At 44.5% G+C, this 11,681-nt stretch overlaps 1 protein-coding gene across 1 annotated transcript; it reads right to left on the bottom strand.

Annotated features, from left to right (window-relative positions):
- Positions 1 to 324: 324 nt before the first annotated feature.
- LOC110103831 lies at positions 325 to 1,469 on the bottom strand. Its single transcript, XM_020832689.1, has 3 exons — positions 1,044 to 1,469; positions 755 to 948; positions 325 to 706 (listed from the first exon to the last, which is right to left on the bottom strand). Exons 1-3 carry the CDS (start codon positions 1,467 to 1,469, stop codon positions 325 to 327), a joined length of 1,002 nt encoding a protein of 333 aa, XP_020688348.1.
- Between the last annotated feature and the right edge of the window lie 10,212 nt (positions 1,470 to 11,681).

Consider the following 11,681-nt stretch of genomic DNA (forward strand, 5'->3'; position numbering starts at 1 on the left):
CTTATAGATGGTTTGGCATAAACTAATTGGCCGAAATTTAGATGGATGGTTCGGTTTATCCACCTTCGGCAACAGGACAACAATTGTCTCCTTCCAAGTCGGATCCATTTGTCCAGAAGAAAAAAACTCCCAGCACGCCGAAGTAATCTGTTCACCAACAATGTCCCTGAATTCCTTAAGAAAGGATACCGTAACACCGTCCTTACCAGGCGCACGGTTCGGCCCCATTGATTTGATAGCCATCCAGATCTCCTCCTGCGTAATCCTCCTGTCCAGATGTCCGACAAATTGTTCCATGCTCGCCAACCGGGACTCCAAGGATGGTCATCCCGTCTCTGTAATAGGTGTGTAGTTCCACTTTTGTGCAAAGAAATCATGAACAATCCGCAAGATATCAGCCTGCTTCGTAGCGATCAGCCCATCCGAAGTTTGCAACTGCTCAATTTGGTTGGATCGCCGTCTTGCGGAGGCCATGGAGTGAAAGAAACGGTTATTCCCGTCCCCTTCCTCAATCCACCGCACCTTGGCGCGTTGCCCCCACCACATAGTAATTTTAGCCAACGTAGCCTTAAGTAACTGTACCTTATATCTCAAAGACTCAGATTGGATCTCAGTGATACCGGTCGGGGAGCATTCGAGCTCCTGAAGGATCCTAATTTCCTTGTCAAGATCATCTTTCAGCTGGTTTAACATCTTTATCTTATTCCTACTCCAGAAGAACAGCGCCCTTAGTGATCGTTTACACTTCTTCTACAATTTAGTAGCCTCCGATCCAGTATCATTCACCTTCCACTTCTCTGAAACAATTTGCCAAGCTTTAGGAAACGTCGCCCACACATCTTCAAACTTGATCCACCGTGAGTACCTTCTATTGCCATCCTCCTGAACGGAGCACAGAATGGGGCAGTGATCCGAAGCAATTCTAGATAGGTGAGACACCGTCAGCCCCTGGAACATGTCCAGCAAGGCCGAGCTAACAAAGAATCTATCCAGCCGGTAGTAGATCTGCTCCTAGCATCCTTATTGTTAGACCAAGTATATGCCGAACCAGTGAACCCCGGATCAATCAGGTCGTTAGCCGCCATAAAATCACCCATTTCACTCGCCGCTTGTGAATAAAAAAAAGGTCTTCCACCCTTCTTTTCCCCAGGCGCCAATATGCAGTTGAAATCTCCCCCAACCACCAATGGGACATCCGCAGTATGATGGCGAGAGATGTCCTCCCAGAGTTGTCTCCGGACATATCTGTCATTATTTGCATAAACCATAGCAATCTCCCACCCAACCGTATTCGACCTGTTCATAGTCCCCATAATACATTGGTTCGATTGGAAGAGCACCTGGAACGCACCAATCGCCCCCTTCCAAAGAACAAGAATACCCCCGGCTCTGCCCACCGACGGTTGGTAGCAAAAATCCCAGTGCCTACCCACCAACCTATCAATGTCCTGTCTAGTAATGGTTTCCATCTTTGTCTCGAACAAGCCAATGAAACTGACTCCGTGTTCCCCCACCAGGTGCCGTAAGATATTACCCGTTTCCTTCTTACGGGCACCTCTACAATTCCAGCAGAGAAAACTAGACATTATCCACCAAAGGGGAAGCGTCCCCGCCGCAGAAGACCTCTGTAAACACCTCTTGCCATTGATCCGCGAAGTCACCTTCAACCCTTCCAATGGACGACCGGTCCATGACATTTAAAGCATGCGCTCTGGATGGAGAAACCGCCAGCCTCAATTGGTCTTTACTCCGTCTGACTCCAAGTAGCTTTTGGAATGTGCCGTAATTCCCAAGTTCCTTCGAACGTTTGTCTTTCGCCTCCCTGGTCTTGCCATTTTTAGTCTTAAGGGGGTTGGATTTGGAACCTGAGAATCTCAACACCCGCGGGGCCAGAGCTTGGGCAGGAGAGGCCGAGCTTCCCCTACGGGTCTTCCGATTGGCAGCCGGTCTACACACCAATCCAAGTGTAGGAACATCATCCTCAGCCCTGGATTCCTTCATTCTCACTTCTTGAGATTGCCGCGCCTTACTATTGTCCGAGTCTATAACAGATTATCTTCCGGAGCTCCCTGAGTCAGTTTCCCAACATCAGCCAATCTTGGTGACGAATGGCCACCGTGTTCAAAATTGATTTCTATATCAACTGGGTATTTGTCCATTTTCACCTTATCTTCAATCATTGGATGAGTCAGACCAATCGATGACTTATTCAGTTCTCCGCCTTCAGCACTAGTCAACTACCCTGGTTGTTTTGGGATCACCTTCATTTCCTTACCATACACACCTACCTTCTGATTCGGCTTCCCCCTAGGGACGTTGCCATCAGTCACAACCTTCCACATGGTGCCGGATGTAGTCTTCATATTCATATTAGGTGGATCATTATTCATCTCCGAGTTTTTAGGGCCGGATTTTGTCGATCTCGATCGCCTTCTTCTGGTAACAATTGTCCATTCCCCTTGCTCCTCATTCCTCGTGGTGGTTTCCCCCTCCACCAGGCTCGGTGCTGAAGCCTGATTATACTCATTCCTCTGATCCACCTCCATATCCTTCGACTGGCCATTGGCCGTTGTTACCGCATGTCCCCGAGAAGGAGGACCCCCTCTGTTGGAGGGCAAGGAGCCCCTACACAGAGGGGGATAGAGAGGGAGATAGCTAGAGAGAGAGTGAGATAAAGAGAGTGAGAGGGAGAGAGAGATAGGGATAGAGAGAAAAAGAGAGCTAGGGGAGAGAGAGAGAGAGAGGGAGAGAGAAAGAGAGAGGGAGAGAGAGTGATAAAGAGATAGAGAGAGTGAGAGAAAGAGCAAGGGAGAAAGAGAGCAAGAGAGAGAGAGAAAATGAGATAGAGAGAGAGAGATAAGAGAGGGAGAGAGTTGAATATCAGAGAAAGAGAGAGAGAGAGAGCAAGGGAGAGAGTGGGAGAGAAAGAGAGAGATAGAGAGAGTGATAGAGAGAGAGATAAAGGGAGAGAGAGAGAAAAAGAAAGAGAGAGAGAGAGAAAGAGGGGAGAGAGGGAGAGAGAGAGGTGGAGAGTGAGCTAGAGAGAGAGAGGCTGAAGAGAGAGAGTGAGAGAGAGAGAAAGTGAGAAAAAGATAGAGAAGGAGAGAAAGAGGTAGAGCGAGAGGGAGAGAGAGAGATAAATAGAGAGAGCTGAAAAGATAGAGTGAGAGAGAGATGGATAGAGAGAGAGAGTGAGAGAGAGATAGAGAAAGAGGGAGGGAGAGAGGGAGAGAGAGAGAGAGAGAGAGAGAGAGAGAGAGAGAGAGAGCAAGGGAGAGAGAGAAGGGGGAGAGAGAGAGGGAGAGAAAGAGAGACAGAGCAAGGGAGAGAGGGGGAGAGAGAGATAGCTAGAGAGAGAGAGTGAGGGAGGTAGGGGGAGAGAGAGAGAGAGAGAGAGAGAGAGAGAGAGAGAGAGTAGGAGGGAGAGAGCTAGAGAAAGAGAGAGATAAAGAGAGAGAGAGATAGAAAGGGAGAGAGCAAAAGAGGAAGATAGAGAAAGAAAGAGAGAAAGAGCAAGACAGAGAGAGAGTAAGGGAGAGACAGGGAGAAAGAGAGAGAGCTAGATAGATAGATAGAGAGAGTGAGCAAGGGAGAGAGAGAGCAATGGAGAGAGAGAGAGAGAGCATTGACAAGAGAGAGAGAGAGCAAGGGAGAGAGAGAGCAAGGGGGAGAGAGAGAAAGATAGAGAGAGTTGAAGAGAGAGAGCAAGAGAGAGAGAGAGTTAGCTGAATTGAGAGAGAGAGAGAGAGAGAGAGAAAGAGAGAGAGGGAGAGAGAGAGTGAGTGAGAGAGAGAAAGAGAGAGAGGGAGAGAGAGAGAGGGAGAGAGAGAGAGAGCAAGGGAGAAAGGGAGATAGAGAGAGAGGGAGAGAGAGAGTGAGTGGGAGAGAGATAGAGAGAGCGAGAGTGATAATGAGATACAAAGAGAGAGAGAGGAGAGAGCAAGGGGAAGAAAGAGAGAGAGCAAGGGAGAGAGAAAAAGAGAGAGAGAGGGAGATTGAAAGAGAGAGAGAGAGGGAGAGAGAGAGAGAGAAAGGGGGAGAGAGAGAGAGAGGGATAGAGAGAGAGTTAGCTTGATTGAGAGAGAGAGAGAGAGATAAAGAGAGAGAGAGGGAGAGGGAGAGGGAGAGAGAGAGGATAAGTGAGAGAGAGAGAGAGAGAGAGAGAGAGATAGGGAGAGAGGGAGAGAGAGAGATAGCTAGATATATATATGTATAGAGAGAGAGAGAAAGAGAAAGAGAGAGGGAGGGAGAGAGAGCTAGCTGGAGAGAGAGAGATAGATAGAGAGATATATATATAGAGAGAGAGAGCAAGGGAGAGAGGGATATAGAGAGATAGAGATAGAGAGAAAGAGCAAGGCGGAGAGAGAGAGAGTAACAGAGAGAGAGGGAGAGAGACATAAAGAGGGACCTAGATAGAAAGAGAGAGAGAAAGGGATAGATAAAATGAGAGAGAAAGAGAGAGAGTGAGTGAGTAAGCAAGGTAGAGAGAGAGAGAGAGAGCAAGGGGGGAGAGAGAGAGCAAGGGGTAGAGAGAGAGCGAGCATGGGAGCGAGAGAGAGAGCAAGGGGAGAGAGATAGAAAGAGCAAGGGGGAGAGAGAGAGAGAGAGCTGAATTAGAGAGAGAGTAAGGGAGAGAGAAGGAGAGAGAGAGAGAGATAACTATATAGATAGAGAGAGAGAGACAGAGAGAGGGTGAGAAAAAGAGAGAGAGAGAAAGAGAGAGGGAGAGAGAGGAGAGAGAGGGGGGAGAAAGAGAGAGAGAGAGAAAGAGAGCGAGAGAGAGAGAGAAAGAGAGAGAGAGAGAGAGAGAGAGAGAGAAAGAGGTAGATAGAGCTAGATAGAGAGAGATAAAGAGAAAGAGAGAGAGAGAGAGAGAGAGAGGGAGAGAGCAGTGGAGAGAGAGAGAGCTGAATATTTGCATTTGCATTCCCGAAGAAACTATTTCATCAAGGAAGGTAAAGAAAAACATCTACTATCATCCTGAAGAATATCCAAAAATTCTTGAGGAATACATATACTTCTATAAGTATGAACAAATATCACCTGTTGGAACAGTTTCACCCAATTGCATCTATCCCAATCTTCAGATTGATGCTTCCACAGTTCCTGCTGCTTCATCTTCTGCATAAGCTCAATCACACTAGCATTGTCACCCTTCACAATGACTTCTTTGATCTCAAACATCCAGTCCATTAGCAACTTATTAATATAGTGGATTGCCATCATCTCTACCCGTGAGTTGTCCCAATGGTAGTTACTCCAGCCAACTGCAACAATCAAATTGCCAACATAGTCTCGAATAACAACTCCAATACCACCTGCATTGGTCCAATGAAGAGCTCCATCCACATTAATCTTCAGCCAACCTGTAGGGGGGGCACCAAGCAAGGTGAGTAGACAATCCAGAGGATTGAGGGGTGTCTAGTTACTGCAAGTGGAATGAAGAACAACCTTGGTTGAGTCCTCCCAAAATATAAGAAGCCATAGCAGTTGGCGTGCTCTTATCCTTCCCATGTTTAAAAGCATTTCTATTATTCCAGCTTTGGTATACTACATCACAGTAGATCAATCCCCACATATCTTGAGCCTTAACATTAGCTTCCAGTGCCTTAAGCAGCTAAATTAAACTAAAAAACCGTGGGGTATGGAACCCCCACCCCTCTAAAATATCCAAAATTTCCAACAGTTGTTTACAACCTGTAGTCACATGATCCAGATCCACTGGCACATAACAACCAATCAGACAATTTAAATGTTCCCCCAATCCTCTTGTGTGTAGCCATCCATTCGTAGGAACAATATCCTTATAGATCCTCCACCAGAAAATCCTCACCCGAGGCCTTAATCCCACTTTTAAAATGCTATAGCACGGGTCATCATCATCCTGAAATATTATATTATAAACAATAGAAGAAATGGAAGTGCTAATCGAGGTTTTCACCAGCTCAATTGAATCAGAGCCAAGCTCCTTATAAATTTGAATCTCAGTTATTCTATCAACCAATAACTCACCAAAGCATAATAGCAACCTTGCCTTGTCCTAAGTTCCCTCCATCGTGATAAAGTCTGCAACTAAAGCATTTTCAATAGCAGAAATGTTGCAAAAATTAGGCCAAGAGGAGATAGCCCTATCCCAGATCCACACATGATTCAAAACTTCAACATAATTACCATTCTAGATTTTCCACCAAATACAACAGCTGAGACTATTCGCTCCATCCAGTATAATCCTCCAGCCAGCCGAATCACCCCGTCTGCCTTCCACATCCCATGGCCAGCTTCCATATTTGCATATTATATTGCTGGAACAAACCCCTCGGTTTGTTTAAGAAATCCCAAGCAATCCGAGACCTCAAAGGACCTATCCAATTAAAACTAGAATGAAATCCCATTCCACCCTTCCTCCTTGGTCTAGAAACATTATCACAAGAAGCATAATGAATACTTATGTGATCCAGATCAGTGTCCCACAAAAAACTCCGGCTAATCTTTTGAACTTCATATAAAACACCCTTGGGAACCAGAGTATGGGTCACTAAAAAAACATAGGATGGAAGCAAGACTGAATTAATCAATGTGACCCCCCTACCAAAGACAAGTATCTAATACCCCAAAATAAAGTATTAGCATGAGCATTATATATAAGTGGCACAAAATCTTTCTTTGTAAGTCTCCCCAATGCCAATTTGATTCCCAAATACTCCATCTCTTCTACCTTACAGCAACCCGAGATCCTAGCCAATCTGGATTTAGTAGTAGATGATGTACTTTTACTGAATAAAATGGGAGATTTGCCTCTGTTTATTCTTTGACCCGTCCAGGAACAATAGTCTTCCAACAAAGAACTAATTTTCTTCACATTTGGTATAGAAGCACCTGCAAAAAGAAAAATATCATCAGCATAAAGGAGGTGGGAGACCAAAGGTCCCCCCCCCCCCCCCAGTAGGTACCCCGAGCTCCTGGAAATTTTGATGGATGTAGGAAGAAAGCAACTCCGAGCAGAGAATAAATAAGTAGGATTGACAAGGGACAACCCTGTCGGAATCCACACTTTGCTACAATCCCTTCTGAGAGCCATCCATTAATAAGAATAGATAAACTGGGGTTCTGGACACAATTCAACACCCATGAACAGAATCTGTTTGGAAACCCCATACGACTAAGAACCAGCTCCAAAGTTCTCTAGCTCATTCTTTACTTTTGGCACTAAAACAACCACAGTCTCCTTCCAGCAAGGATCCATAATTCCAGAAGAAAAAAATTCTAAACAAGCTTTAAAAACCTGGTCCCCAACAATCTCCCAAAAATACTTCAAAAAAGATGTCGTGACACCATCCCTGCCTGGTGCCCTGTTTTGGCCTAAACAGCTTACAACCGACCAGATTTCTTCTTTAGTGACATCTCCATCCAGCAACCCAGAAAAAGATGCCAAACAATCCCTCTGTGAATTAAGTGCCGGCCACTCATCCTCAACAATTGCTTGTTTCCTCCATTTCTGTACAAAGAAATCTTGTATCAAATGAGAAATGTCCCTTGCTTCTATAACAATCGTCCCATCTAAATCCAGCAAAGATTCAATACAATTGTTCCTCCTTCTTGTCGAAGCCATGGAATGAAAAAAATGAGTGTTCTCATCTCCCTCTTCAAGCCATTTCACTTTTGCTTGTTGTTTCCACCACATCATGATACGGGCAAGAGTGCTATTTAATAATTGAACCTTTTACCTCAATGTCTCGGCTTGTAAGTTAGACAAACCATTTGGCAAACATTCAACCTCCTACAAAAATTTAATCTACTTGTCAAGGTCATCTTTTAATTGATTTAACATTTTGATCTTGTTTCAACTCCAAAAGAATAGGGCTTTCAAACTTCTTTGACACTTCTTCTTAAGCTTGTCTGCCTCCTTCCCCACATCTCCAACTTTCCATTTATCCCAAACTAGTTGCCAAGCTTTAGGATAACTAGTCCAAACATCTTCAAATTTTATCCAATGGGAATATGACCGTCTCACCTCACATTGGATAGAACACAAGATTGGGCAATGATCAGATGCAAGTCTAGTAAGATGCCAAACCTTAAGACCTTGAAAGGAGTCCAGAATAGAAGAGCTCATAAGAAAAAGATCAAACCTTGAAAAGATCCTGCTCCTCGCATCTTTGTTATTGGTTCATGTAAAAGCAGGACCAATAAAACCTGGATCAATCAAATCATTAGCTGCCATGAACTCCCCCATATTTCCTATAGCCAAAGAAAAATGGAAAGGCTTCCCCCCTTCTTATCTTCCTGTGCCATAATACAATTGAAGTCTCCCCCAACCAATAAAGGAGAATCCACATTATGAACCTTAGAGACATCCTTCAAAACTTGCCTTCTGATATACCGGTCTTTATCAGCATAAACAACAACAACCTCCCAATCAATAGAATTGCCACCCTTGAGCCTCCCCATAATACATTGGTTGCTCTGAAATGTGGCATGAAAGGAAACCACATTACACCTCCACGGAACTAGTATTCCACCTGCTCTGCCAATAGATGGTTGAAAAACAAACTCCCAATCTCTGCCCACAAGTTTGTCAATATCTTTTCTACAAAAGGACTCCATTTTTCCTCTCCAACAACCCAACAAAATTGATATCGTGTTCCCCAATTAGGTACCGTAAGTAATTTCCCGTCTCCTTCTTACGGGCACCTCTACAATTCCAGCATAATAAGCTAAACATTATCCACCAAAGGGGAAGCGTCCCCGCCGCAAAAGAATTCAGAAAACACACCTTGCCATTGATCCACAAAGTCCACATCTTTTAATTTACCATCCACTGAATTATCAATCACATTTACACATTGCTCAATGGATGATGAAGCCAACCCCTCCTTCATACTTCTCCTGACACCCGGCAACCTTTGTAAGGGGCTTAAGTTACCCATTACCTTCGTACGTTATTCATTAGAATCCCCAGCTCGCTTATTTTTTTCCTTCAGGACACAAGACTTCTTGCCCGAGAACTTCAACACTCTGGGAGCCAAAATATGAGCAGGAGAAGGCTTAGGCTCCCTACGGTTTATCTTCTTTACGAACGTCAGAGAAGGTGAAACATGTACAGGCATACAACTTTTAACCAACAATTCTGTGCTTTGAATATCAATATCCCAAACCTGCGGCTAAAAAATTCTACCCAGTTGTCCGTGATTTTGAATTACTTCATCAGAAGATTACCTACTTTTAAGTTGCTTCTCAATACCTTGATGTTTATCAATAACGTTCCGTTCATCCTTATGAACAACAGATTCCAACAATATATCCTCCTTTGAAATAGAGATTTCCTTCATATCCTGCTTTTCACTCTTATTCTTCATCTTGGAAACTCCCTCCAAACAACTTTAGGAGCCATAAGCGGGGCAACTACCCTACTAACATCTTGAGGTTTAGAACCAGCCCTATTATTGGTTCTTCTTCTTCTAGTGACAATGGTCCACTCCCCATGATTGACATCTACAGCCAAAGAACTTGTATCTCCATCCAATTTCCCTGAATTAAGCCCGGATCCAAAACCATTCACTCCCTTTAAGCTCCCCAAACCACCACCTGAGCTTGATCCAGATACATCCGAATCAGCCTGCTTTTGAACACCATCCTTCATCAATTCCTGCTGCTTAGGTTGATAACAAACCTCCTTGCATAAGTCATCCCTATGACCAACCTTTCCACATATCAAGAATATCAGGAGAATTCCTTCAAGGATTTAGAGGATAACCCTGTTGTCCACTTATCCACCCCAATGATCTGACCTGCAACATATGATGGTCCACCAATCAAGATGTTATCCCTTGCTTCCATGTTCGCAAACCAACAGAGGAAGCAGTCAGAACCCATAAGCGTGATTTGAGTTAAACCAATATGTCCCCAGTTCCTCTGGAGTTCTTTTTGCACAACCCAAAAAGGGAGCCGATATCCTAAGTGGCTGCCAATTAGTGCTCGGTTAAGCTTCTGAATATTACCTCTAGCCTTGTTCAAATCCAATTTAACCAATCCATCCTTCCACAAAAAACTGTCTACCTCATCAAATAAATTTAATTTAACAGCAGATGACTTTTTCCATGCATTTGTCAGCTTTTATCTCCTCATTTTCATTCTTAACCTTCCTGGCAACAATCGGAGTTTTCCAAGATTGGATTGAAGGAAACTCTGCAGTAGAATCATTACCACAAACACCTGATGTGCACCCATCATTATTAATGGTATCATTGCAGCCGACCCCAACTCTATCTCCCCTAATTGGCTATACACCCTTCACCTCAGATAATTCACCGTTCAACATCCATTCCAGATCCATCATCAACCCGAGTCAGTGACACCTTTCCAAGATCTTTAATACTACTTATATTCCCAAACATAAAAAGGGGTTTCTCATGTTCAAATATAGGATTATCCAATATTTTACTCACCTCAATCTATTCCACAGGAGCAATCAAAATCCTCTCGTCAGATTCAAGTTCACCAACCTGTTGTGAATCAATAGCCATATCACCTTGACTAATTTGGTAAGCAGCATACATGTTTCCACATTCACCGCACAATCACCGTTAAAATCAGAGTCCGCATCGACCCTGTTCTTTTCTAATTGATCCATAGATCCCATACTAGCCGCAACTTCTTTAAGAAAATCCTCAGCCAACACTAACTCCCATAATATTCCCTCCCGCCATATTGTTCACACCATCTCTCCGACCAGATCCACTGCTAGACTTCTTCCCTCCTCAAACATCCTTCCCTCCACCACTCCTCGCCGAAGGGTGAAGAGGGGGAGACCTCCGGTCGCCCCCACCATAACCCATGAGAAATCACCGTCCAATCACGGCGACAAGATCTATGATCCGAGAGTGAAACATCCCGATCAGTGTCACACGATTTTTCCCCTTCCAAAGAGAGAGTGGAGCAAGAGAGAGAGAGAGAGAGAGAGAGAGAGAGAGAGGAGAGAGAGAGCGAAAAGAGAGAGAGAGACTGGAGAGAGAGAGAGAGAGAGAAAGGGAGGGAGAGAGAGCGGTGGAGAGATAGAGATATATATATAGAGAGAGAGATATAGAGAGATAGTGAGAGAGAAAGAGTAAGGTGCAGAGAGAGAGCAAGGGAGAGAGAGGGAGAGAGATAGAAATAGGGAGCAAGATAGAGAGAGAGAGAAAGGAAGAGAGAGAGTGAGAGAGAGAAAGCAAGGGGGAGAGAGAGAGCAAGGAGGAGAGAGAGAGAGCATAAGCAAGAGAGAGGGTAAAGGGGGAGAGAGAGAGAGCAAGGGGGAGAGAGAGAGAGAGGAAGAGAGAGAGAGGGAGAGAGAGAGAGAACTAGATAGATAGAGAGAGAGAGAGAGCTAAATATCAGAGAGAGAGAGAAAGAGGGAGAGAAAAAGAAAGAGAGAGAGAGAGAGGAGAGAGAGAAGGGGAGAGAGAGCGATAGAGAGAGATAGCAAGATATAGAGAGAGAAAGAGATAGAGAAAGAGAGAGAGAGAGCGAGGGAGATAGAGCTAGATAGAGAGAGAGATAGAGAGAGATAGTGAGAGAGAGATAAAGAGATAGAGAGAGAGAGAAAGAGGAAGGCGGAGAGAGAGAGAGAGTAAGAGAGATAGAGGGAGAGAGAGAGAGCTAGATAGAGAGAGAGAAAGAGTGAGCAAGGGAGAGAGAGAGAGAGA

The sequence above is a fragment of the Dendrobium catenatum genome, unplaced genomic scaffold (assembly GCF_001605985.2).
Source record: "Dendrobium catenatum unplaced genomic scaffold, ASM160598v2 original_scaffold_250152, whole genome shotgun sequence".
NCBI lineage: Eukaryota > Viridiplantae > Streptophyta > Magnoliopsida > Asparagales > Orchidaceae > Dendrobium > Dendrobium catenatum.

What these genes read in the sequence shown, in the direction of transcription:
- LOC110103831 (XM_020832689.1), bottom strand. Translation starts at nt 1,469, where the DNA reads ATGGAAACCATTACTAGACAGGACATTGATAGGTTGGTGGGTAGGCAC. An exon ending in ATCCGGGGTTCACTGGTTCG is followed by an intron (nt 949 to 1,043) that starts GCATATACTTGG and finishes GACATGTTCCAG; the next exon opens with GGGCTGACGGTGTCTCACCT. An exon ending in GGATCGGAGGCTACTAAATT is followed by an intron (nt 707 to 754) that starts GTAGAAGAAGTG and finishes CTTCTGGAGTAG; the next exon opens with GAATAAGATAAAGATGTTAA.